Source organism: Nyctereutes procyonoides, unplaced genomic scaffold (genome assembly GCF_905146905.1).
Source record: "Nyctereutes procyonoides isolate TBG_1078 unplaced genomic scaffold, NYPRO_anot_genome, whole genome shotgun sequence".
Lineage (NCBI taxonomy): Eukaryota > Metazoa > Chordata > Mammalia > Carnivora > Canidae > Nyctereutes > Nyctereutes procyonoides.
In genome coordinates this window covers 49,955,943-49,982,997 of record NW_026575020.1, presented here as the reverse complement: position 1 = coordinate 49,982,997, position 27,055 = coordinate 49,955,943, and the positions used below count along the sequence as shown (strand labels likewise).

At 40.0% G+C, this 27,055-nt stretch overlaps 1 protein-coding gene across 2 annotated transcripts in view; it reads left to right on the top strand.

The window, feature by feature from the left end:
- Positions 1-26,694, top strand: part of ABCA9 (ATP binding cassette subfamily A member 9) — a 59,479-nt gene extending 32,785 nt beyond the window's left edge. For both annotated transcript variants that reach the window (XM_055324624.1, XM_055324625.1), the window contains 18 exons: positions 887-1,024; positions 3,843-3,950; positions 6,063-6,236; positions 6,424-6,537; positions 9,042-9,161; positions 11,931-11,999; positions 12,596-12,687; positions 13,882-14,002; positions 14,587-14,704; positions 15,471-15,562; positions 17,756-17,916; positions 18,314-18,389; positions 18,463-18,557; positions 19,246-19,365; positions 19,573-19,713; positions 20,761-20,840; positions 25,374-25,429; positions 25,557-26,694. In XM_055324624.1, the coding sequence (XP_055180599.1) occupies positions 887-1,024; positions 3,843-3,950; positions 6,063-6,236; positions 6,424-6,537; positions 9,042-9,161; positions 11,931-11,999; positions 12,596-12,687; positions 13,882-14,002; positions 14,587-14,704; positions 15,471-15,562; positions 17,756-17,916; positions 18,314-18,389; positions 18,463-18,557; positions 19,246-19,365; positions 19,573-19,713; positions 20,761-20,840; positions 25,374-25,429; positions 25,557-25,655 (1,974 nt within the window). In that variant the 3' untranslated portion in view covers positions 25,656-26,694. The remainder of the gene's footprint in view (positions 1-886; positions 1,025-3,842; positions 3,951-6,062; positions 6,237-6,423; positions 6,538-9,041; positions 9,162-11,930; positions 12,000-12,595; positions 12,688-13,881; positions 14,003-14,586; positions 14,705-15,470; positions 15,563-17,755; positions 17,917-18,313; positions 18,390-18,462; positions 18,558-19,245; positions 19,366-19,572; positions 19,714-20,760; positions 20,841-25,373; positions 25,430-25,556) is intronic.
- The last annotated feature ends 361 nt before the right edge of the window (positions 26,695-27,055 follow it).

The following is a 27,055-nucleotide window of genomic DNA, read 5'->3' as shown; positions in this document are numbered from 1 at the left end:
TTTTAAAAAATGGCATTCTTAATATCAATAAATATTGCCTCACATAGTTAGATACAACTCAGGTGATTTATTTTGGATTGTAAAAATGCATGCCCAAATAATAACTCACTTATATTCTCTTTATTTGGGCAAAAGGTAATCATGTTACATATGTGTATATGCATGTCATATGTTTTATATATATAAATATATTATATATATTTTTATATATGTTTATGTATATAAAGAGATGGTTTTATATATATATATATATATATATATAGAGAGAGAGAGAGAGAGAGAGATGTATGTAACATTTTTTTACCATATGTTTTCCTCCAGTTTTGTTAAGATATGATTAATAGACAGCACTGTATAAGTTTAAAGTGTGCAGCATAATGACTTGACTTACATATACTATGAAATGATTTTTAAATGCCGTTTTCAGGACATTTTACACACAACACTTCTACTACAAGCTCAGTATTTGTGAAAACCTATGCTTTCATTACAATGCTGCCTGCCTTCTGCTTCCAAGTATCCACACATTCTTAATGTGTAAAATGCATATATCACATTTTGAAAGAAAGCCTACTGCCATGTTAAAGAGACGTTGCTTTGTGTTTTATGGCCTTGCTGCTAAAAATCATCCGAGGCATTTTGTTTTGTGAGTGTTTAGGCATAAATAGCCACATGGCTGATGTTCGGTCAGTAAAGACCAAAATACTGGATTCCTTGTGATATAGCGGGAATTAATCAAATAATATGAGTGACAGTGATGTTAATGACATCCAGTGCTTTAGCCTTCCTGTATTGTCAACAATTTGAATGATTTTCTACTGTATTCTTTCATTAAATTTTGTATTTGCTTTCTGAGGACTTAAAATGCCTATTTGTTGTATTTTAGGATCACAGATTCTCGATAGCCTGTAATACCAAAAGGCTAAATTGCTTTCCTGTCCTCATGGATATCATCAGCAATGGGTTACTTGGAATTTTTAATTCTTCAGAACACATTCAGACTGACAGAAGCACATATTTTGAAGTAAGTATAATTTTTTTAGAGTGGGTGAAGGGCCACGGGAGTGGGAGAGAGAGAATCCATGCCCAGCGCAGAGCCCAACGCAGGGCTTGAAATGGAGCTTGACCCCACAACCCTGAGATCATGACCTGAGCTGAAATCCAGAGTCAGATGCTTAACCCACTGAGCCAGCCAGATGCCCCTGAAGTAAGTATAATATTATTTCACTTATCCTGAGCCCTAACGAGTTTTCACGAAGACACTTGAAATGCTGAAATAACATCATGTTATTTTTGTGAACTCGTCCTTGAATAAATGTATGTTTTACATACATATAGTTTATATTTATTGGTAGATACATACACGCACTATCTAGCAATGATGATGAAACATTATAACCTGAATTGGATGACTTGGGGTCAGTGAAACAGCAGAAAATGCAATTAGTTGGGAAAAAGAACTGACAGCTTTTCATCTTAGATCTGTCACCATCTGTGGCAGTAAGTAATGGGACCTCCTTGAAACAGCCAGAGGCTTAAAGGCCAGACAGTGTGGTCTTCTTAACAACTGGACCTTTTGTAGACCTTGGTTCGGCAATCCACAGGAAAAAAAAGTACAGATAAAAAATTAAAAAGATTTTATGTATTTATTCATGAGAGATACACACACAGAGAGTCAGAGACACAGGCAAAGGGAGAAGCAGGCTCCCTGTGGGAAGCCTGATGCAGACTTGATCCTGGGACCCCTGGATCACGCCCTGAGCCAAAGGCAGACACTCAACCACTGAGCCACCTAGGGGCCCACAAAGTTTTCTTAAGAAGTAAATAAGACCTCCTATCTCTGGGAAACGAACTAGGGGTGGTGGAAGGGGAGGTGGGCGGGGGGTGGGGGTGACTGGGTGACGGGCACTAAGGTGGGCATTTGAAGGGATGAGCACTGGGTGTTATTCTATATGATGACAAATTGAACACCAATAAAAAATAAATTAATATAAAAAAAGAAGTAAATAAGACCATGTGAGCACCAGGTCCAGTTGACTGAGTTACTGTAAAGACGAGCAATAAGGCACATTAACATAGAAAATCACAGGCACTCAATAAGTTGCACTCATTATCACTATTGCTATTCGTATTATTTTTCTTGGGAGTGCATCGAGTTTCTATTAAAGAATGTTTAGCTTTGACTAGATGAGAGGATAGGCTGAATTAGAACTAGAAGCAGTTCTTATTTAAAATACAGTTGGCCAGGCCTGCTCAGATCCTGAGAATCTCCACAGTGGGGGGAGGGTGTGCAACTCTATCATCTTGCCATCTTGAATCTCCCTCCACCTTCTTGAAATGACAATGTAGGCATTCCCTTCAGCTCCCTGGTCACTCTTTGTTACTAAGAATTATTCCAGGGATGTCCAAAACTTCAATTTCCCATCCACTTCAAACTCCTACAGGGCTGACTTGTTGCCTAACAGAGGTGGAAATGGGCGAGTGGGCAGTAGAGGGATTTGCCCTCTCTTCCCCCTTTTCTAGTCTAACATCTGGGAGTAGAAAGGAGAGAGTGACTTTTCTCTGGACTCCCTGCCCTCCTTTTTTCTCCCTTCAGAGTAAAACTCTGCTGGGGCTGGAAGCAGAGAGAAGGTTGGAGAGATTAAGACAGGAAAAAATGGTGCTCTGGAGACACCTGCATTCTCTAGTTGTATCTGCCTCCCATAGCTTCTGTGTATGTGGTGGCCACAGCCTAGGTGACCTGTGAGATTATCTTGGGGGAAGTTTAGCTCTGACCCCAGGGCCTTGTGTAGTTGAAGATGCACTTAATGGTGCAGAGCAGAATTTCCCTTCACCTGCTACCGAGATGCCCTCACTGTCAAGCTCTCTCCACTTCCCCTTGTTCGTTGTTTGATGTGGCCATGGCGCAGGTCATTTAACAATTTCTGCCCCTGTGTTAACCTCTTTGCCTCTTCAGAAAGAGCTGTAAGAACTGTTGAGTGAGTGCTTCTCACATGCTGTTGGAAAGCTATAGAGATTTGGGGTGCAGCAGGGGCTGCTCCACAGTCTCCATAGTGCCTCACGGCACTGTCCTCTCCAACCACATCAGAGTAATCCTTCCTCTGGAAATCTCTTGAGCAGAAACAACTGCATCCCTGTTCACATGGGGTCCCAAGTTAAATTTAGGTCCTCAGAACACTGACCACATGATTTACATTCATTATTATGTTTAAATGTCCTAATAAGACTTTAAGATAGGCGGTATGATTATTATTATACATCTAAGAAAACTGCAGCAGGTAGAGGTGCTGCTATGTTTCCCTAGCTATTGTATTTGAAGAGGCTACTGAATGATCCTGGATAGCCAAGAACAGTGCTCCCAGCCAGGTGCCTGCAGGCATTTGAACTTGCTCCTTATGCATCTCATTGAGCCAGAGGAATGATTCTTTGTAAATGTTGAACTGAACTGATTTGGCACCAATTTCTAAGAGTAGCAAAATAGCTCTTCCATTGACAGTCCACCAACTCCATTGTCTATTCAAACATCAGCTAAATGTGACCATCATAAAGTCAGAGAGCAGAGGTGCCATGCTTGTCACATGAGTTATCAACTGTGGGACCATAGCCAATGCATGCAACTCAGCGGAGTTTCTCATTCATTGTGAATCCGGATACATGTTCAAAATGCTCAGGTGGCTGCAACACACGATTGAAAGAATGTGGGTAAGAAGTTGCAGATGGGACTTTGGGAAGTGTTCTGGGTGTTTAGACCAATTCGAGAATTTGAATGATTTAGTTAAGATTAAGCACAAATGAACCATTCGTCCAACTGCCAACAGCTCATGTGTTCTGGATGATTTCAGGAGCACATGTTTTATGAGCATGGGTACCTGAGTAACGCCTTCTTCTGGATACCTGTGGCAGCCTGTTTTACTCCTTACATTGCGATGAGCAGCATCGGCGACTATAAAGTAAGAAGAGTTAACAAAGTCCTCACATGTTCTTATTACTCAGAGACCCCTTCTCCATGTTACGACCGTATATTTAAATTAGGTGATACACCTAATTTACATGCTTGGAACAATGCATCATCGAGCATTTTAATTAAAGGTTGGCAAATATGAAGAACACACTATTTTTCTTAAACAAATGTGAGACCTCAAGAAAGACAGCCTAGGAGGTATATCATCAGTTAACAGGGGATGGCAGCTTTCATCTAGTTGATCACTTTGACTTTTATTGATAGCCATGACCCTCTGACATCACCACAACACCTCTCTCAGTGACAGTTTTCGATTTAAGATGGTGGTGAAGTTGCTCAGTTAAATGATCCAAACCTACTCACCACAGCACCTTGGCTTATTGTTGAAAATCATGGCCCCTCCCAAGGTTCATTTTAGCTTCATTCGATTGGAACATACTTGTACTAAAAAATTTTTTAAAAGATATTTATCTAAAATTCAAATTTAACTGGCAGCTCCATATCGATACCTCTTCTCCTTAAACTCTGTAGCCAGATAATAGTGAAGTCATGGAATCTGCTTCTGAAATATGTCTAGAATCTTTGCACATTCTTCCATCTTTCCTACGACACCCTAGTCAGAGCCACTGTCATCTCTCTTCTGGACAAGCACATCAACCTCCCTAATTGCTCACTATGGATCCTTATTAGTCATCTCCTTATCTATTCTCCACACAGTGGGACAGCGCAATTACTTAAAAACACTCATCTGACCATGCAGATTACCTGCCTAAGTCCCTAAGTGGTTTCTTGACAAACCAAAAAGTGAGAATGAAATCCTTGCTGTAGCCTAGAAAGACCTGGCTGTCTCCTCACTTTGCTATGACACCACTATCCCCTCTGTAACTGTGTCCAGCCATGCTGGCTTCTTTCCAGTTTCCCAAGAGCATCAACTCCACCCACTAAAGGTCTTCTCTTCTGTGCTCTCTGCCTGCAGAGCTCCCTACCTGTCACCTGTGTGACTCCTACTCACCACTTAGAACTAACTCAGGCCCTTGAAAAGGGAACCTTCCTTTATGGGTCCCCTAATTACAGTTCATCTCTCATAGGACCTTTATCTTATTTATACTTCTTAAATTTTAATTTTAACAATTTTAATTATGTAGCTACTACTGTAGTTATTCACATACTGCCTTTACCACTGTTGTCCCCTGCACTTAAACTCCACTAGAGCCCCATGACCAACACAAAGCACATGGTATGCTCAGTAAACATATATTGAACACATTAATGAACAGAAAATATCCAGTTCTCTAGCACACCCTCACTATCATTCTCTTTCCTGTTTTTTTCCCAGGTACTCTCCATCCTAACTTTTTTCCTGATGTCTTTATAATAGACTCAACTTTAGATTTAAAATTTCATCACATTTGCATGTCTGTTAGGAAACGTCAACTGTTAGGAAAGTTGAAGTAATATTAAAACCCTGTGTTAAGACAGTCATCGCAACCATATAGCATAGAGTGGGTCACGATATCAAAATCTACTTACTAGTTTTCATACATAATAATGAAAAATGTGGTTTACTTCAAGACAATAAGTGTCTTATTTTTATCTCATAACAGACATTTTCTTACGCCAACCTAAAGAGTTGGTCATGAAATTGACTTATCAGAAGATCATTTCTTAGACCTAAAATAAAATGCCAATTATAAACGGGCTGTTTACATCCAGCATAAATTTGAAGAATCTTACAGGAAATTTGTAGACCTACATCTTTTGAATCTTTGTACAATTTGCAAGTCTCCATTAGTGCCAAAAGGAAGAGTAACTTTACAAAGAAAAGAGCAGGAATCTTATTGAAGCAGCATCCAGTCATTCTGTGATAGAATATGAACTTGTTCTCTTAGCGCATTTTTCTTTGGGAAAATGAAATCACCATGTAGTTTGGAGCACCATCAATCCCCCTGGAGTGAGGCCAGTAACAGTGTCATTTACTAAATCAGCACAATATGTGAAAGGGACACACACACAAAAATGAATGATTTTGTGACCACATATTTGCAACTTCTCAAGTCTTAGCTCTTCAGAACTTTTGATGATTCTTCCTTTTCTTTTCCAGAAAAAAGCTCACTCGCAGCTACGGATTTCAGGCCTCTACCCTTCTGCTTATTGGTTTGGCCAGGCACTGGTGGATATTCCACTCTACTTCTTGATCCTCCTTCTAATGCAAATAATGGATTATGTTTTTAGCCCAGATGAGATTATATTTATAATTCAAAACCTCTTAGTTCAGGTAAGTGGCAAAAATTATGAGATAGTTTTATTAGGCTATATTTCACGAATTCAGAGACATTATTAACCTTAAACTAAAGAACTCCAAATTACCTTCATTATAGCATAGTTTGGAAAGCTAAAGTTTAAGCATTAATGCTTTCCTAGACAGTATTTACCTTATCCAACCTTAATATTTCTATTTCCAGATCTTGTGTAGTATTGGATACGTCTCATCTCTGATTTTCTTGACATATGTGATTTCATTCATTTTTCGCAATGGGAGGAAAAATAGTGGCATTTGGTCATTTTTCTTCTTAATTGTAAGTATGCAGACAGTACATATTGTTTGATTTTTAAATCATGTTTAAATAAGTTTAAGAATATGTATTTTAAAGGCACAATCAACAAGAAGGACAATATCAAACTAAAAAGCTTCTGCATAGCAAACAAAACAATCAACAAAATGACAGGGACACCTATGAAATGGGGAAAATACTTATAAACCATATATCTGGTAAGGGCTTAATATTAAAGATATGTAAGGAACTCATATAACTCAATAGCAAAATCATCATCATCATCATCTTCATCATCATCATCATCGTCATCGTCATCTGATTTTGAAATGGATAAAGGATCTAGATAGACATGTTTCCAAAGAATACATCCAAATGGCCAACAGGTATGTGAAGACAAGCTCAATATGACCATCATCAGGGAAATGCAGATCAAAAGCACAATGAGATATCACCTCATGCCTGTTAGAAAGACTATCATCAAAAAAGACGAGACATAAGAAATGCTGGCAAGGGTGTGGAGAAAAGGGAATCCTTTACACCACTGGGGGAATGTACATTGGTATAGCCACTATGGAAAACAGTATGGTGGGTCCTCAAAAACTAAAGAAAAAAATAGAATAACTATAAGATCCAGCAATTCTGCTTCTGGGTATTTATCTGAAGGAAATGAAATCACTATCTCATAAAGATACATGCACCCCATATTTATTGCAGCATTATTCATTGCAGTCAAGACATAGAAACAACCTAAGTGTTCACTGACAGATGAATAGATAAAGAAAATGTAGTATATACATACAATGAAACATTATTCAGCCATAAAAAGAAAGAAATCCTGCCCCTTGTAGGATTAACTTTGAGGAGATTAGGCTAAGTGAAATAAGTCAGATAGAAAAAGACAGATACTGTATGATTTCATATATATATGGAATCTAAAACAGCTACCCCATAGAAACAGAAAAGAATGCTGTTTACCAGGGGCTGTGGGTGAGGGAAATGGAGAGATATTGACTAAAGATATAAACTTCCAGTTATTAGATAAATAAGTTATTGGGATATAATGTACAGCACCAGGATTATAGTTAACAATATTATATTATACACTTGCAAGTTGTTAAGAGTGTAAATCTTAAATGCTTTCACTGAAACAACAAAAAAAGGTAATTGTGTAAGATTAGGGATGTGTTAACTAACCTTATTTTGGTAATCATTTCACAATATATATGTGTATCAAATCATCATGTTGTACATCTTTAGCTTACACAATGTTGTATGTCAATTATATCTCAATAAAGCTGGAAGTGGAAAGGAGAACCATTTAAGGATGAAATTAATCTGACTAAGAAATAAATTAAAGAATTTAAGAAAAAATTTTAAATGCTATAAAAGCACTAGTATGGACCACTGAATTCTGTTAAACATGGATGAAGATTGCATAACTTTGGGAATCACGGTTATAATATATTTATATTTAAAAATCCACAGAGCGTAATAGTTCCTTTTATGAAGTAAGTGTAACTTTAGTAACAAAAGCTAAGAAAGATAGAGCAAAAAAGAAAAACATTGATAATCTGGAAAATCAAAGTTCTCTAAATAAAAAGATAACAAAATAAACCCAAAATAAATTTTAAAAAGAAGATAGTTCAGTATGATTTATTTCAGATTGCAGTGATGGTTCACTATTAGCAGTTGGCAAGCTAACAGAGGAAAAATTGCATGAATTAAGGAAACACCATGCCATTCTTTTAAAAATGCCCAGTAAAAAATATAAGCACAGGAAGGACAAATTACTAAAAACCAATGGCCAATACTATAGTACTCAGTAAACTTATACAGCTAGTCACCTAATATCAACAATAAAACAAGGATACCTACAACGATTAATTATAGCACCCAGTGTCAGTGAGGTGGCGTAACATGCGCACCCATTCATGGTTCATCAGAACATAGACTGTCACCATCTTTTTGAAAAATAATCTGTTATTAACCATTAAAATTTTGAATTCACATAATTTTAAACCACATTTATACTTTTCAGAATCTTTCCTTAAAGACTAAGAGTGTCAATAGGTAAGGATTTATGTAGACCATCATTTATAGGGGCAGAGAAATGGAAACAACACATTTTCTGAAGGCAGAATTATTTAATTCTTTCACATCTGGTCAAAGAAAAACTATACAGCTATGAGAATGAGTAGCTGGCACGTCTAACAGCCAAACAGGTGCCAATGACCTACTGTGAAATGCAGCGCAATGTGCAATAAATAGCCCTTTTGTCAGAATCTGAGTTTCAGCAAGAATCCAAATGATTTGCATGCATGTTGAATTTGTGTCCTAAAAATGTCATAGTCAATCCAATACAATCTTATGTTGCAAATTAAAAATAACCATGGTGGTAGTACTGCCTTATGAGGCAAACGCTGAAAATAAGAACATTTACAAGATGAATTCCCACCCTCTTGGAAAACATCCTAAAATTCAGATTTGTTACACTTGAGTGAAATTAGACCGCTATTTTTTTTTAGATCACTATCTTCTCAATAGTTGCTACGGATCTAAATGAATATGGATTTCTAGGACTATTTCTCTGCACCATATTAATACCACCTTTTACACTGATTGGCTCTCTGTTAATTTTCTCTGAGGTAAGTAATTTCACTCCTATCCTCAGGTCATGAAATATGTGGCCACGGAAAATAGCCTAGTATATTCTAAAAATGTATATGGAGTCCTTATCTGTACAGAATTTGAAGACTAGGGATCCCTGGGTGGCGCAGTGGTTTAGCGCCTGCCTTTGGCCCAGGGCGCAATCCTGGAGACCCGGGCTCGAATCCCACATCGGGCTCCGGGTGCATGGAGCCTGCCTCTCCCTCTCCCTCTCCCTCTCCCTCTGCCTATGTCTCTCTCTCTCTCTCTCTGTGTGTGTGTGTGTGTGTGTGACTATCATAAATAAATAAAAATTAAAAAAAAAAAAGAATTTGAAGACTCTGTCTTTGGAGAGATCATTCTCTTACCACAGTCAAGAGTCTTGTTATTCAAAAAAAAAAAAAAAAGAGTCATGTTATTCAATAAGGAGCTCTGTCTTGGTTCATGAAGGTCAAGGATATTTCTACAGTAGTAGAATTTTATAGTTCTTGTGATAACATTCTCTCCTTGGAACAAATGACCCTACTGGGAAGCTAAGAGATGCACTTTTTCTGTTAATTTTGGACATACTGAATTTAAGTTTCCTAATAGGCATGCAATGGGAAATGCCATGTAGCCAGTAGATATTTGCATCTAAAATCCAGCAGGTGATTACTTGAGATTCATCAGCATATAAATGCTATCTAAAGCCATGGCACTAGACAATATAACCTACAGGGTAAGTATAATTAGAATAAAAAGTGAGCCCAAGATTTGACCTGGACACCAAAATTTAAAAATCGAGAAGAGGAAGAGTCTTCTCCTCTTGAGAAAGAACTCGTGAGGTAGGAAAAAAAGTGGAGGACTCTTGTGTGCCAGAATCTATTTTCAGGAACTTTCCTTAAACACTTAAAGTATCCGTACAGAAGGATATGTGCCAGATGGCACTAAAGAATATTTCAGGAAGGAGGGAATGATTTAACTATCAAACAAGAGGTCTAGAAAGTTGATAACTGAGATCACTGGACTGACTACATGGAAGTCACTGGTGATATTAAGCAGATAGAATTCAAGGAAAGGGTGAAGGCCAAACCAAACAAGAATGAGCTTAGGAGATACTGTGAGATGAGGAAGGTGTGCAGGGTGCAGAGATACCTACTTCCAGCTTTGCTAAAAAGAGTATCAGAGATGGAATGAGGAGAATACATTTTGGTCTAGGAAGGTATGAGCAAAATTTCTGATGAAAAGAGGGACATGAACTATCTAAAAAGCCAAGTCTTTGAACAGCTGAGAAATGAATGTCATAGAGCGCCCAAGCAAAGAAGTTGCTTTCTATCAAAGCAGGAACATTCCATCCATTTACCAAGATCATAGCATGAGGCAGATAGATCAGTGGCTTTGATGGTAGGAAGAGGCATGATTCTTTTCTGTGCAATCCTCTTTCTTAGGGAAAGAGATGAACTTATCAATATAGAGTGAGATGAACAGGGGTGTTGAAAGTTTGAGGATAGAGGAAATGATGTGAACAGTGATTTCAGAAAGTAAGTCAGTAGAACTGGCAGGCAGTGCTCAAAGTAAGTCAGTAGAACTGGCAGGCAGTGCAGGAAAGTACCCCTTGCCGTACTTTCCAAGTGAGGTCAGCAAAGTTGATAGTTTTTCTTATCATAATCTCCTTCTCATACGCAATTCAGGGCAGGTGGAGTTAAGTTCAATCAGGCTTAGTGTTTTTGCCAGGGGAGTCATGGAGCTCTATATAAGTTCTATATAAGGAGAGATTCTATAAGGAGTTCTATAAGGAGAGATTATAGCAACGGACCGTGGATTCTAAGCTAGGGAATGATGAAGTTAAGGAAATGAGGGGGTTTATGGACAGTGAGACAGTGGTGAGGTTGGTGGGTTGGAAGGTCACCAACTCCAGATTACAGAGTAAGGATGAAAAAATAAGACACGGTAGACAGGGCAAAGAGGAGGGGGACTAACATAGATTTTGGATGTGGTACTGTATTTGGAAGTGGGTGACTGAGGCACATAGGAGAACAAGATCATTTAAAATAAGGTCCAGGTCCCGGCCAACCATTCAATGCAAAAACATAATCATCTTTTCTAGATGGTGGACAAATGTGATAGAGTTTACCATATCAGCCTAAGATTGCTCAGAAGAAAGTCCTGGGAAATATAGCTCAGGAAATAAAATTGGCTCTTTACTCTTTATTTACTAAAGAGTTGAGAGATGCTTTAAGATGTTTTGTGTATCTAATGAAAATCATGCACTTATGCATTATGGATGGATATTATGGATATTATGCGTGTATTGTAAATCTAATGAAAACTGCAGAACTCCAGGTGAAGATCTTTGTCTTTGTCATGATTATTCTTAAGAGTGGGCGGAGCAGGGGTCAGAGCAATGTAATGGTTCCAGGGCTCTTGGGGAAGGAGCACAGATGTAGAGAGAAAGACAGGTAAAAGTTAGGGGTGAAGGTTTGTCTTAAGACAGATCTTGCCCATGGCTTTGATGGGTCCTTCCAGCACCACCCAGGATTCTCCTAGCAGGGTGAATCCTGCTGACTCACAGTGTTAAGTATAAAAGCATCTGAGCCTCTAGTCAAGCAGTCACTCGGTGACTTTGAAAGCACGGAAGACACACAGGGCAGTCAGAAATTGACTTTTACCTGATGCACACAAGAGAGAACGCTGGCAAGGTCATTTAATGGACATTAATTTATCTTACATGAGGTGAGATTTACGAACAGAAAAAGGTTCATCTAAATATACTTTTCCTCATTTTATAGATTTCTCCTGACTCCATGGATTATTTAGGAGCTTCAGAACAGCAAATTGTGTTTCTGGCACTGCTAATAGTAAGAATACATTTCCATTTAAATGTTCTTGCATGAGGGGGACACATTTGTATGCTTAGCATTAAGTTAAAAAGTTTAATTTGGGCACTTAAAAATCCAGCTTTTTTTTAAAGATTATTTATTTATTTATTTATTTATTTATTTATTTATTTATTCATGAGAGACACAGAGAGAGAAAGGCAGAGACACAGGCAGAGAGAGAAGCAGGCTCCATGCCCAATGTGGGACTCGATCCTGAGACTCCAGGGCCCTGGGCCGAAGGGAGACGCTCAACCACTGAGCCACCCGGGCATCCCAAAATCCAGCTTTTAAAGCATATCTGAAGCAACACACACACACTGAGTGTGGACCCAAACTCCCAATGGCATGAACAGTCCTGGTACCAACTTACCACTGTCTTGTCTGTTATGGCTTTTCTGAAGAGCAGTGAAGCTAGTGCTGAGAGTTTCATTGAATATTAAATTGTCTTTCAAAATGCTGAAAATGTTATCAGATGTATTTTTGTACATAAGATCAATCTCCTTAAATAAATTCCAATATTAAAGTTGTTGTTTTTATGGTGATTTCTAATATTGATTGTCTTTTTCTCCCCTTAGCCTTACCTTCATTTTTTCATTTTCGTTTTTGTTCTCCGGTGTCTGGAAGTGAACTTTAGGAAGAAATCAATGAGAAAAGATCCTGTGTTCAGGTTGAGAAAATTCCAATAAAATTTCATGTGCTATTTTAATATTCATTGTTTAAAAACATTGTTATATTCTTAAGTTAATTAAGTAAAAATTACTGCACAAGTTTTTTTTAAAGGAATTGTGTAGTATACAAAATTACTAAAATTCATGATACTTTTATGAGCTCACAATCTAGTACTGGAAGCCACATTAGCACATGTGAGACACTGAAAAATTAAGGAATACCATAATTTCACTGACATACTAAAAGAAAGTTATATAGGAGAGGTAAAAGCTTTAAAATAATGGGTAAGTAAAGATAAATAATTGGTAAGTGTAGCCTGTCCAGGAAGGTAGTTTGAGCAAAAGAACAAAAGGTAGTATAAATGCCACCTTCCTGTAGATTTGAGAAGTAGCTAAAAAGAACTTGAAGGTTTGTATTGCAAGATAATGGATATTTAAATTAAAGCTAAATTTTGGAGGATTTTGGAATAAAGAAGCATAGGGAAGATTTTGCAAATTACCTAATGGGAAACAAAGACAGGAATGTTTTAGAAACCTCACCTAACTGACAAGATATGAATCAAGTTCAAGCGTGAAGTAGGTGGTAGAGCAGGAGCGTGACAAGAAGATAGCCATGTTTTAGGAAATCAGCAGACAGCAGTAATTTGGGATGGCATGAAAGAGGGAGATGAAAATCCAGGATGATGAAGGAAAAATTGGATGGGTAACAGTCGGGAAGGAGTGATTCTGACCCATATTCCTAAGAAGTGGCGATGCTCACTCACTGGTGATTATGTGTCCTGGATTATCTGGGATGCATCTCTAATTCCAAATGCTTCCATCCATGGTTCTTGCAAAGTCTTTAGAATTCCAAAATGTCTGCCAAAATTCCAGTTCCTAGATGCCTTTCTCATGCAACTGTCCTTTGGAATCTGTGTCCTATTTTATTTATTCATTTTTTTTAAAAGTCACAATCAACAAGGAAAAGTAAACCCAGGCAAAGAGTGAGGATGATGTAAGAGTAACATCATTTGACTCATCAGTGGAAACCAGGCTGTTTACAAAGCAGATGGCGTAGAGTGGAAAAATAGGGATTATGTTGTACTCACGGTTAATCTGTCCACATCACTGAGAGCAGTCTACAGAAAGCTCATTATTTTGGCTACAAGTTTTTCAACTGGAAATCTGTTATTATCACACTGTTTTGATTTTAGAATTTCTCCAAGAAGCAGCAGTATTTTTCCGAACCCAGAAGAACCCGCAGGAGAGGGTGAAGATGTTGAGGCGGAAAGAAGGAGAACCACAAATGCTGAGACTCTTGCAGATTTTGATGGGGTACAACTACTAAAAACGTTCATCCAAGAAAGGGGGGCTACATCCTCATCTGAATATTTTGAAAAACACTTTGTGTTTCTTTCATCCTCCCACACATAGCTCATTACTTGATTTCAGTGAATATGCAATGTCTACAAGGATAGGAGAACAAGGCAAATACACACACATTGCATGGACACAGGCTTGTTATTTTTTAGGGTTGTTGATCCAAAATCTTTAGCATGGCCAAAAAGGTTACTGCAAGAGGAGAGAGTCCCTCTGAGGGGTGTGTGTGTGTGTGTGTGTGTGTGTGTGTGTACATGTGCATGTGTGAGTCTGTGCCTTAACAGTCTTTTTGGTTTGGTGGATGTCTCTATTCCTATCTTCTGAGGAAGGACAAACACCAATCATGCGATATGGTGCAAATGTTATTTCCCTGCATGAATATAGATTGGGAGAGGTCACTTGAAAATGGCAGTTTCTGGGGGAAGGACTTGTCTGACGCATGATTCTGTACAGGGAAAAATGTGGTTGGAGGGGGTATGGAGCGCTCACTCATTTCCAGGTAAAAATAAAGTCCCCTTGTCATTTACTTGTCTCTACAGAAACCTGTCATCATTGCTAGCTGTCTACGGAAGGAATATGCAGGCAAAAAGAGAAACTGCTTTGCTAAGAGGAAGAAAAAAGTGGCCATAAGAAATGTCTCTTTCTGTGTTAAAAAAGGTTGGAGACAGTAGTTTTAACTGTTAGCAGAGTGATCTTGACCTCCCGAGATGAGGTCTTTGGGAGGCAGGACTGGTACCTGAATCTGGGGCCCTCTGCTGAAATCATGAGAGGCAGCCAGCTCATCAGCAGGCACATGATTAAAAACCTCAGTTCCGAAAACAGTGGTGTTTTTTTTTTCTTTGCCTAAAAAGACAGTTATGTCCGTTCTGTTAAAACGGGCAAACAAAAAAGAACAACAGCAAAAAAATAAAATAAATAAAATAAATAAAATTTTTTAAAAAAGAAGAAAGAACGAAGAGAAAAGGAACCAGTCCTTCTGTTGAGAAGGATGATGTAGCTTTTGAAGTAAGATGATTGATTTCACAACAGGGAACGTACCAGAGCAGACTCATTGGGGCACAGCGGTGCGGTCTCCATTCTAACAAACAGCACATTTTGTGGAAGTGTCTGTTAAATGCAACAGACTTTGGAAGCAAGATTTGTTTCAAGTCTAGCTCAGCATCTTATTGGCTGGATGACTGTGCACAAGTCACATACCCTCCTTACCCTTCACTTTCTTTGCCTATAAGATGAAGTCAATAACAATGCTTAGGGGGGGTGTATGTGTGTGTGTGTGTGTGTGTGTGCGTGAAGAATAGGTGAAATAATGCATTAGTGCACTAGACACAGAGCTTGACACATAGTGAGCTTTCTAATAGCATTTGCTTTTATGTTTATTGAAATTATTTGAAGTTCTAATTCTGAGCATACCTACTTCTTTCAGGTGAAGTTATAGGGCTCTTAGGACACAACGGAGCTGGTAAAAGTACAACTATTAAGATGATAACTGGAGACACAAATCCAACTGCAGGACAGGTCAGTAAAACACACAAAAACATGGTCATTAATGCTGCCTAATGAAGCACTAAACAGTGAACATTTGATGACAATCTTAAAAAGGCATAAATGATCCTTTCGTATTAATCAATTGTGTTGTGCATTGAAATGAAGAAGATTAAAAATTTCTCTCCTTAACAAACGAAAATTTCCTCCTTAATTCCAAAAATAGGTGCTGAAAAGGGTACATATTGTCTACAACATATGCTTTATTGAATGACAAGTAATGACATTAACAGGAAATATTTTGTTAAGTGAAGCTAAACATTAGCTTTCTTCATGGTCAGAGATCTTTTTTGTTTTTGTTTTTGTTTTTGTTTTTTGTTGACTTATGTAGCCTGACGATTTGTTGAATTGAATTGTCAAGATCCAGGATTTATTCAGAAAACAGAGATCATAGATTGGAGAAAAAAATAACTATTGTCTAAATTCCAAATCAAAAACTAGAATGATATATGGATGCCACTTGGCAGTACGTCTAGGCCAAGTTGGATAAAATGATTGACAGAGGTCCACAGGACGGAATGACTGAGCAGAAGCTACAGAATGTTGAGGGAGGGCAGAGGGAGTGACCATGAAGAGAGGTTGTCTCATGGTGTGGATTGCAACAGAGGTCTCCAAATTATCTTTCCATTTCTACTCTTGCCTACATAGCGACCAGCGGAATCCTTCAAAGATGCAGATGAGATTGTGTCACTATCCTGTTTATCATCCTTCAGTTAGAATTGATCCAAAATCTTTACCATGGCAGAAAAAGGGCCCTGTAAGATCTGGGCTCTGCGTATCTCTCACTCACATTGGCCTTTGGTCATCGTCCCTCTGTAGGACCTTTGGGTTTATTTTTCCATTGGCTGGTGTGCTCCTCATTCAACTTTGTACTCGGTTACCTTCTTCTCATCACCTTGAAATTTACCTCCCCACAAGGACTTTCCCTAACTACACTCGTAGCTACACTGGATCTTTTTCTTATTCTTTATCACATTTATTGCCTTGAAAGCTTTAAGCAGGGGCTATAATTCATCCCTGTATTCTCTATTTTTTTTATTTTCCATCCCTCTCTCTAGAGTGAAAGCTCTGCAAGCCCACATTGACTAGTCCTCTCTTCCTCCGTATTAGGGAAAGGCAATATGGCATTGAAGTCAAGGGTTGGATTCTGAAGGCAGAGTCCAGCTTTAACTGCTGGGGGTAACTTGTGTGACCTTCTTCAAGTCTCTGAATCTATGCACATGTTGGTTTTCTCCTATGTGAAACAAAGATGATAAAACTACGACCTGAGTCATATAGAGTTCTTCAACACTATATAAATTACTCGATGATGTGCTCGCTTCGGCAGCACATACACTATAAATTACTTGATGAAGTAATTTGTATAAAATAATTTGATCAAATAATTCAAAACACATAAATGCTTAGATTCTAGCACATGGTAAGCCCTGGTACACATTACCTGTTAATATTATCGTATAGCAAAATGACTGGTTCATAAAAATAATAAATGCCATTTTAGTGGTGCTTATTGGTTGCTCTGTGCTGGACTAGTGCCAAGGACTTTTCATTTATTACCTTAGCTCAGGATTTCTCAAGCTTGGCACTGGTAACGTTTTGGACTGGTTTTTTTTTTTTTTGAAAGGAGTGTCCTGTGCATTATAGGATGTAGAGTAGCATCCCTGGCCTCTATCCATTCCATCCCAGCAGCACCCAAATATAACAATCAAAAACATCTCCAGACATTACCCAATGTCTTCTGGAAGGAAGATTGTCCCTAATTGAGAATCATTGCCTTTTTAAATGCTCACGATAAACTTGTGGAACAGGTCCTATAATTTTAGCTAGTTTAACACTGAGGACACAGAATCCTCAACAAGTGTCTAATCCTTTGAACTCTTGGATCAATGAAGGAGGCCAAACAATGGACAACCAAATAAGCAGCCCTGAATTCAACCAACGTAATGGGCTTGGCAATAAAGGCTAAACTACAAGAGAGGGATATGTCAATGTGGAATATCTTCCTTTTGATCTGTTGAATTTTTACCATCTTTCTTCTCGAGCTAAGTGATCACTTACTTCCCTTTGCACTCTCGGCAGCCAGGTGCATCGCTCAATTATGCACTTATGTGCACATACACATGTACACACAATTTTGGACTGAATGTGAGAATTAATTTTTTGTAGGTGATTTTGAAAGGGAGCAGTGAAGGAGACTCCCTCGGGTTCCTGGGCTACTGTCCTCAGGACAACGTGCTGTGGCCCAACCTCTCAGTGAGGGAACATCTGGAGGTGTTCGCTGCCATCAAAGGGCTGAAGAAAGGGGATGCTACAGTCACCATCACACGGTACCTGGAGGGGAGAGACACACCCTTTCTCTACTGGGGGTGATGTGATAGGAATGATGTTGACACAGAATTAACGATGGGAGATTCTAACCAATGACTTCATGCCTGTGGGAGAAGATTTGGTTATCAAGAAGCCAGCTGAGTGTTGTGTTCTTGCACACTAAGGCTGGAGAGAAAAATTTTATTGATTATCCCTCATATAGAAAGGAGTCATTGAAAAATATGAATTTGCTAGGAAAGATTCATAAAGGATCCTAGGTGGTTTCAATTTTATGATCATTGAGAATACTCCTTTTAAAATGTTTCTGATATAGTGTTTGTTCTGATTTGCCCATTCCCCACTCACAGTCTCCACAGTTTGAGGGTGATGTGGATTGACGCACTCTGCTTCCTTCAGGTTGGCAGATGCGCTCAAGCTGCAGGACCAGATGAAGCTGCCCGTGAAGACCTTATCCGAGGGAATAAAGAGGAAGGTAGGAACAGGGCCCGGTGTTACTCTGCGCACCCTGCCTGTTGGTGTCAGACACACTGTTCCTCTCGTTCCAGCTGTGCTTTGCACTGAGCATCCTGGGAAACCCATCCGTGGTGCTTCTGGACGAGCCATCCACGGGCATGGACCCCGAGGGGCAGCAGCAAATGTGGTGAGGAGGTGTCATGAATAAACTTAAGTGAACTGATCAGTCCTATAACAACTGGTCTTCAAAATCATCGTTTATAAGGCAAAAGACAACACGTTATCAGGAAATGAAATAAGGGGGAAAAATCTGACTCTCCATCACAGCCAATTTTTATTAAGAAGAAAAAGAGAATTCTAACACCCTACTACTTTAAGAATCTTGTTTTTCATCATAGGTCTTCCGGATATGCATGGCCTGTTTTTATACTCAACCACATCCATCTCTTACTCAGTTTCAATTCCTACAGCATCACCTGATATGTGGTTCTTATGGAGGAAAAAAAATCCCAAGTTCTTAGGATTCTGAAATCTGCTGTTTTGTACTTTATCATTACTATCATGCTTTTAAATAAGTGCTTCTCATTTTCCATCTTTCTTCCCATTGCCCTCTCATACATACCCTGGGAATTCAGCATTTCTAAATACCCTTTTACCCAATATCATCCTCTACATCCAGCCCCAGCCATGTTCTGAATTCAACACTCTGCCCAATAGTTGGGATATTGACATGACTGCTGTGCCTTCAAAAATCCTTTCTTTGTCTAATCTGAATTCACTAGTTGTTGCATGTTTGCCAGTGAAACATGCTTGAAAGTCTTATCCTCTTACCTTGAGCATTCCAGCTAGCTAACATTGTCCCTGACCTAATATAGGCAGATGATCCGGGCCACCTTCGGGAACACGGAGAGGGGCGCCCTCCTGACCACCCACTACATGGCAGAGGCCGAGGCCGTGTGTGACCGCGTGGCCATCATGGTGTCGGGAAGGCTGAGGTGGGTGCCCATCCCTGCCCACCCTTGGGCCCCCGTGGGCCAGGAGCAGAAGACATTTTCCCACATGGTGTTATCACTGTCCCCAGCTGGAGTGGCTGGCTGCTTCCCCTCTGCATGGCGCTGGCCTTTCTCTGGAGGCTGAAAATCACCAGCCATAGATTTATCTTTCCCTTCTCTTACTTAACTTCCTCCTCCTCCTCCCTCCAGATGTATCGGTTCTATCCAACATCTGAAAAGCAGATTTGGCAAAGATTATCTGCTGGAGATGAAGGTGAAGACCCCCACCCAGGTGGAGCCCCTCCACTGTGAAATTCTGAGACTTTTTCCTCAAGCTGCCCGGCAGGAAAGGTAGGCACAGGTGTTGGTTTTGTGTCTTCTATTATTCCGTTTTCTATTATTGTGAAGAGAAATAAAAGCCTTACTTGATCATTCTTTTTGGGTTTTTTAACCCTATGGTAATTGTATTTTAATTATTAGAGAAATTATGGTAATTGTGAGTATTTTAATTATTAGAGGAAGGCCCGATTCCAAGGGAATTTCCTTCCATGGGAGGGAAATGAGAGAGCAAAGTACTGATTTGGAAGCTGATTGTTGTAAGGGAATTTGCATTCCTGGCTGCTCGCTCATGAGCCAGGTCCTAACATGTGCGAGGACCGAGGTCATCGGGATCCCTTCTAGAGGGTAAAACCATCCCCATTAAATACGACCACTAGTCTAAAACCAAGAGCCACTACCAGGCATCAGTCAATGCTCAGTGAGTGGTGGCTCTTAGCACTTTTATTATTATTGGTAATGGCACTTGAGGCTCAGGTCAGTTAGACCACACCAAACCCTAGCAGCAGAGGCAGGAGGCAAACTTAGTGCTTTTGTCTTAGATGCTATTCTCTTCTCACTAAGGAAGAAGGATAATAAGTAATCCTGGGGTGCAGGCGCTGGGGGTTTCCTCTGTGTCTCATTCCTCCTGAGACCAAAAAGGAGCTTAGCTCTGAGAGCCTCCTCATGCTTCTTCTTGAGTAAAATGACTTCTTATTGGTTAAAGAACATTCACTACCTCTGTCCATTGCTCTGCAGACACATGCATTGAAATAAATTGTTGGTGATATTGTTGCTGCTGCTTATTTTTTATTTTATTTTATTTTTAAAAGATTTTATTTATTTATTCATGAGAGACACCAGAGAGAGAGGCAGAGACATACACAGAGGGAGAAGCAGGCTCCTTGCAGGGCCCCCGATGTGGGCCTGAATCCCAGGACCCCAGGATCGCGACCTGAGCTAAAGGCAGATGCCCAACCACTGAGCCACCCAGGAGTCCCTGTTGCTGCTTTTTAGATGCACATCCATCAGTGGTTGTCTTCTTGCAACCTGGAGCTCAGCCTCACTCTCTGTTCCTCGTAGGTACTCCTCCCTGATGGTCTATAAGTTGCCTGTTGAGGATGTGCGACCCTTATCACAGGCTTTCTTCAAATTAGAGATAGGTAAGAGTCACTGTTTAGAGATAAGGACTCCGGGAAACAGAGAAATTCAAATCTTGCATTAAACCAGTATAAGAGGTACACGGACATGAAATTGTGCCGTTATACCAGAAATAAAGTATTAAGACTTTTAATCCAGTGCTTCTCAACCACAAGTGATTTGGTGATGTCTGTGGATATCTTTGGTTGTCATAACTAAGGCTGGAAGTTGGGGGCGGGGGGGGGTAATGACTGGTATCTTGTGGGTTAAGGCCAAGGATGATGCCAAACATCCTGCAATGCACACAGGTCAGCTCCCTCCCACAGCATAGACGCATCAGACCAAAATGTCCTTTGTGGCAAGGGTGGGAAATCCTGTCCTAATTGAATGAGGCTCCAGAAGGAAGAGACCTTTGGCATTTGTGGCTGGAGTGTCCACAGATTCATACCAAAAAAAAATTTTTTTTGGCCTGTTTGTACTCTTAGATAGCATTAGATGTTGATAAGGAGGTCCCTCTCTATGGGAGTGGGCTAAGCCATAACTCTTTTCCAAACTCTTGGATTGTGATCTTTATGTACTGCATTGATCTATCATGGGCTCTGATTCCACCTATCACACCAGTGTATGAAATCTGATAAAACGCTGCACACACTCCCCTCTTTTTCTTTTTATTAAGTGGGCTCCACACTGGGCGTGGAGTAGGCTCACGTGGAGCCCACCATGGGGCTTGAACTCATGACCCTGAGATCAAGACCTAAGCTGAAATCAAGAGTCAGATACTCAACCAACTGAGTCACCCAAGAGTCCCTCTCCCCCTCTTCTTCACCTGTGCTTTCTTACTTGTCACCTGTCAGTCATTAGAAGCCCCAGACATTCTAGTTCTTAGAGAAATTTTTCTCCTTGAGTCAAGGTTACAATTGCCGGAGATAGCTTCTTTTCACTTCCTCCTTCTGCTGGTCACCTTTGCTCTATGGGCCATTTCTCACCGTGGCCATCCTGGCCTAGTGACCAATTTTGCATCACCCTAGGGAGAAGCATTCCTACAACAGACTCAGATCAGCATGAAGGGTTTTACAACCAGTTAGGAGAAGGGAGGGAGACATTCCAGGAAGGCTGCCTCCCTAATGTACAGGGGAGCCTTTTCTTAAGAGCCTTCTTCTTTTTTTTTTTAATAATAAATTTATTTTTTATTGGTGTTCAATTTGCCAACATACAGAACAACACCCAGTGCTCATCCCATCAAGTGCTCCCCTCAGTGCCCATCACCTACTCACCCCCACCCCCTGCCCTCCTCCCCTTCCACCACCCCTAGTTCATTTCCCAGAGTTAGGAGTCTTCATGTTCTGTCTCCCTTTCTGATATTCCCTACCTATTTCTTCTCCCTTCCCTTCTATTCCCTTTCACTATTATTTATATTCCCCAAATGAATGAGACCATATAATGTTTGTCCTTCTCCGATTGACTTATTTCACTCAGCATAATACCCTCCAGTTCCATCCACGTTGAAGCAAATGGTGGGTATTTGTCATTTCTAATGGCTGAGGAATATTCCATTGTATACATAGACCACATCTTCTTTATCCATTCATCTTTCGATGGACACCGAGGCTCCTTCCACAGTTTGGCTATTGTGGACATTGCTGCTAGAAACATCGGGGTGCAGGTGTCCCGGCGTTTCATTGCATCTGCATCTTTGGGGTAAATCCCCAGCAGTGCAATTGCTGGGTCGTAGGGCAGGTCTATTTTTAACTCTTTGAGGAACCTCCACACAGTTTTCCAGAGTGGCTGCACCAGTTCACATTCCCACCAACAGTGTAAGAGGGTTCCCTTTTCTCCGCATCCTCTCCAACATTTGTGGTTTCCTGCCTTGTTGATTTTCCCCATTCTCACTGGTGTGAGGTGGTATCTCATTGTGGTTTTGATTTGTATTTCCCTGATGGCAAGTGATGCAGAGCATTTTCTCATGTGCTTGTTGGCCATGTCTATGTCTTTCTCTGTGAGATTTCTGTTCATGTCTTTTGCCCATTTCATGATTGGATTGTTTGTTTCTTTGCTGTTGAATTTAGTAAGTTCTTTACAGATCTTGGATACTAGCCCTTTATCTGATACGTCATTTGCAAATATCTTCTCCCATTCTGTAGGTTGTCTTTTAGTTTTGTTGACTGTATCCTTTGCTGTGCAAAAGCTTCTTATCTTGATGAAGTCCCAATAGTTCATTTTTGCTTTTGTTTCTTTTGCCTTTGTGGATGTATCTCGCAAGAAGTTACTGTGGCCGAGTTTGAAAAGGGTGTTGCCTGTGTTCTCCTCTAGGATTTTGATGAATTCTTGTCTCACATTTAGATCTTTCATCCATTTTGAGTTTATCTTTGTGTATGGTGTAAGAGAATGGTCTAGTTTCATTCTTCTGCACGTGGCTGTCCAATTTTCCCAGCACCATTTATTGAAAAGACTGTCTTTTTTTCCAGTGGATAGTCTTTCCTGCTTTGTTGACTATTAGTTGACTATAGATTTGAGGGCCCATTTCTGGGTTCTCTGTTCTGTTCCATTGATCTATGTGTCTGTTTTTGTGCCAGTACCACACTGTCTTGATGACCACAGCTTTGTAGTACAACCTAAAATCCGGCATTGTGATGCCCCTGGCTCTGGTTTTCTTTTTCAATATTCCCCTGGCTATTCGGGGTCTTTTCTGATTCCACACAAATCTTAAAATAATTTGTTCCAAATCTCTGAAGAAAGTCCATGGTATTTTGATAGGGATTGCATTAAAAGTTTAAATTGCCCTGGGTAACATTGACATTTTCACAATATTAATTCTGCCAATCCAGCCTTCTAATGTTTCTGCTTTTAAACGTGTTCCCTCCCATTCAGATTCCTTCTGTTGTGTTTCACTTGCTAAAACTAAAGTTCTGCTTTCTTTTATCACAGTTTTCTGCCCCACTGTTGTTGGAAATATAAGTTAGCAATTCTTTTCCCCCCTCCAAATGTTAGATTAGACACAGTTAATCTTATTCTCAGTGATAATGCCTTTATTAAGTAGGCTCAGCAGTGTACAAGCCAACGCATGTCCCATGAACATTCCTTTGACCATTCCTTAGACTCATGCTCCCATAGCATCAGATCACTTTAGGGTATTGCAGCCTGCAACAGAACTCTGGCCTCGTGTGCTCACTCCAGATCAGAGTTGCTTAATATCTGGAAACTTGGATCTAAGGAGGCCAGAGAGATGGTTTTATCTTCCTTCTTATCTCATTCCCTTCTCTGTGCATATGCTGATGTTGTGAGCCTCCCCAGTATGGAGTGTAAGGGGAGAGAAAAAGAGAAAATTTGACAGCCAAGCTAGATTTGATCATTAGAGCCATACTATGGCATTAGGGCCTCCTGTGCAGAGATGAAATCCTTGAAGACTCCCTCTCCCCTCCCATCTGTAACTTCTGACTACAGCTTTCACTCTGGGGTGGGTGATGTCTTCTTCTCTTGGTCTCTTGGCCTCTTGGTCTCTTGCAGCCCCTGGGCCACTCTTGGAATCCCCATACCTTTCCAAGAGATCTCTTAGAGTACCTCCCATTGGATCCAGCGTCTTTGCCTCTCCAAACTCTGAAAGTACAGAGCCATCACCGTCCATAATTTTTTATGTGTTCCAAGACATGAGTCAAGGACACAATCCCATTTCCCCAAATTGCAGGCCAATCCCACCAATTCCTCTGGCTCAGAGAGGAGAAAGGAAAGGCAATCTGATAATTGCCCACAAGAAACCTCTCTGTTCATTATTTTCTTCCTTTTATGGATCTGCACGTTTGGGGTCTTAATCACAGTCCACATTGATAACAAATGGTAAACGGAAAGTAAGATAATTCAGCCAAGTTTGGTTTATGCAGGGACCGTTTGCAAAGGGGCAAGGCACAGTGTGATCACCCAAGACTAGAAACAGCAGAAGTGTTGCTATTCTTAGGTCCAAAGGGATTAAGAGAGGATGCAATGGTTAGAACCCAGGAGCAAATCATGTAGAATCTGCGACCCTGTGAGAAGAAGTGACTTTCAATCAAGGGACAAAGCTGATGTCAGGGTGGGCAGGAAGGCATAACGGTCTTGACCTCCCTGATGCTCTGTCCCTCCTCATTAGCTCACTTGTGGAAACCATCAGAAAAAGCTTCTTAAGTCAGCCAGTGGAGCAAAGAGCCAAGCAGAGCAGAGTGAAGGCAGATGTGGAGGGGGACATGCTAGTGTTCTAGCGCAGAGGGAACTGTCTCCCCACTGACCCTGCATAGGTGGTCTGGAACCTCACACTGCTTTTGTCTTGTGTGCCCCTCCCTAAACTCCAAGACAATGGGAGAGAATTTCCATCCTGTTACAAGACCACATGGAGAATTTACCTTTCCGTATTTAGTATGGGCGCTGCCCAAGCCAGCACATGTCTTTCCATAGTTAGTCTGAGAATACTTATTACCTTATCTTTTATAGTTAAAATCTGTTTGTATGTTTTGTATATCACTTGGTAAAACTCTCCAAGTTTAAAAAAAAAATAGATGAACTCCTAATGTATGTCTGCCCTTCTGCAGTTAAACAGAGCTTCGATTTGGAGGAGTACAGCCTCTCCCAGTCCACCCTGGAGCAGGTGGGTCAGCGGTAGGGACCCTGTGACATCCGTGGAACATTCATGTACAACATGTGCATGCGCTTTGCACTCACTTGCAGCAAGAGGGGGCAGCGTGACATCCCCGTCTCTGTCTTGCCCCTCTCAGGTTTTCCTGGAGCTCTCCAAGGAGCAGGAGCTGGATGACTTTGATGAAGAACTTGACCCTTCAGTGAAGTGGAAGCTCCTCCCACAGGAAGACCCTTGAAGCCCCAAGCTCCTCCCACAGAGAGACCCTGGAAGCCCCAAATACTCTATGTTTCTTTTGAATCTTATGCCTCTTTTTAAAGACAACATTTTATGTCATAAATATATCTTATCTCAGATATGATACAAAATGCTTCTGACACCCATGTCACCTTTTTTTCTCAATAATACGACACCTGCAAGGACTAAGGAGTAAAGTAAGTGAGAACAGTCACGACAGTGGACCATGGGGCCTCTATATGGGCAACTAAATCCCGCATGTCATACAGTAGTAAATAAAAAATGCATTTATTATAGAATGTTTGGGTTTCTGAAGATGATACAGACATTCTCTAATTTTCTTTTTTTGAACATTAAAATATAGACTCTTTCCTTATCCCGTTGAATTAAGTGCGTAAGTATAAAGTTAAGACCTAATCCTGATTTTAGGGGAATAGGAGGCCTTGATTGCAGCAGCACAGTAGTTGCTTTTCTTTTTTTGCAGTTTTTATTTAAATCCCAGTTAGTAAAAAAAATAAAAAAATTAAAAAAATAAATCCCAGTTAGTCAACACATAGTGTCATATTACTTCATGTGTCCAATACAATGACAAACGCTTCCGTACAACACCCGGCGCTCCTCACAAATATTTGCTTTCTGTAATTCAAGGTTTGTTTGGTTTTTGGTTTTTGGTTTGTTTGTTTTGTTTTGTTTTGTTTTGTTTGCTTATTTGTGATACACAACTTTTTCTTTTCTGTCATTTTTTTTCACATTTTAATATTGTACAGTCTATGTTTTGTCTGTCGTGATTATAAAGGCAATTTGAAACCTGTTAAAATAAGTAATTTCAGCAAGAATTTGAGTAATCAAGTTGATGAAAGTTTAAAAATGACGTATCTTGCAATTTTGAAATATATTTCTCATTTTATATGTTTTCTTGTGCTGCAAGGATCTACTCTTATGCAAACTTTAATTTCTCATTGTTTATGTATGTTATGACCTCTCCAACTGATGATCCTGTAAACACCTTAAAATCAGTGCAATATACTTGTATACTCTTATTTAGGTGAGTCTTTTGTTGTTCTTGCTACTATTATTGTTAGCTGTTATGGACTGAATTGTATTCCCCCAAAATTCCTATGTTAAAGCTCTGAACTCCAGTGTGGCTGTATTTGGAGAGAGATCAGACCTTTAAGGAGATAATAAGTTTCAATGAGGTCATAATATTGAGGCCTTAATCCAATAGCACTGGTATCTTTACAAAAAAGGGAAGAGACACCCATATCCCTCGATGCATTCACAAGGAATAGATCACATGAGGACATGGTGAGGTGGCTATATGGAAGCCAGAAAAAGGGACGTCACCAGAAACCACATTTTCTGGCACCTGTCCTGGGAGTCCCCATTTGGAGATGAGCTTCC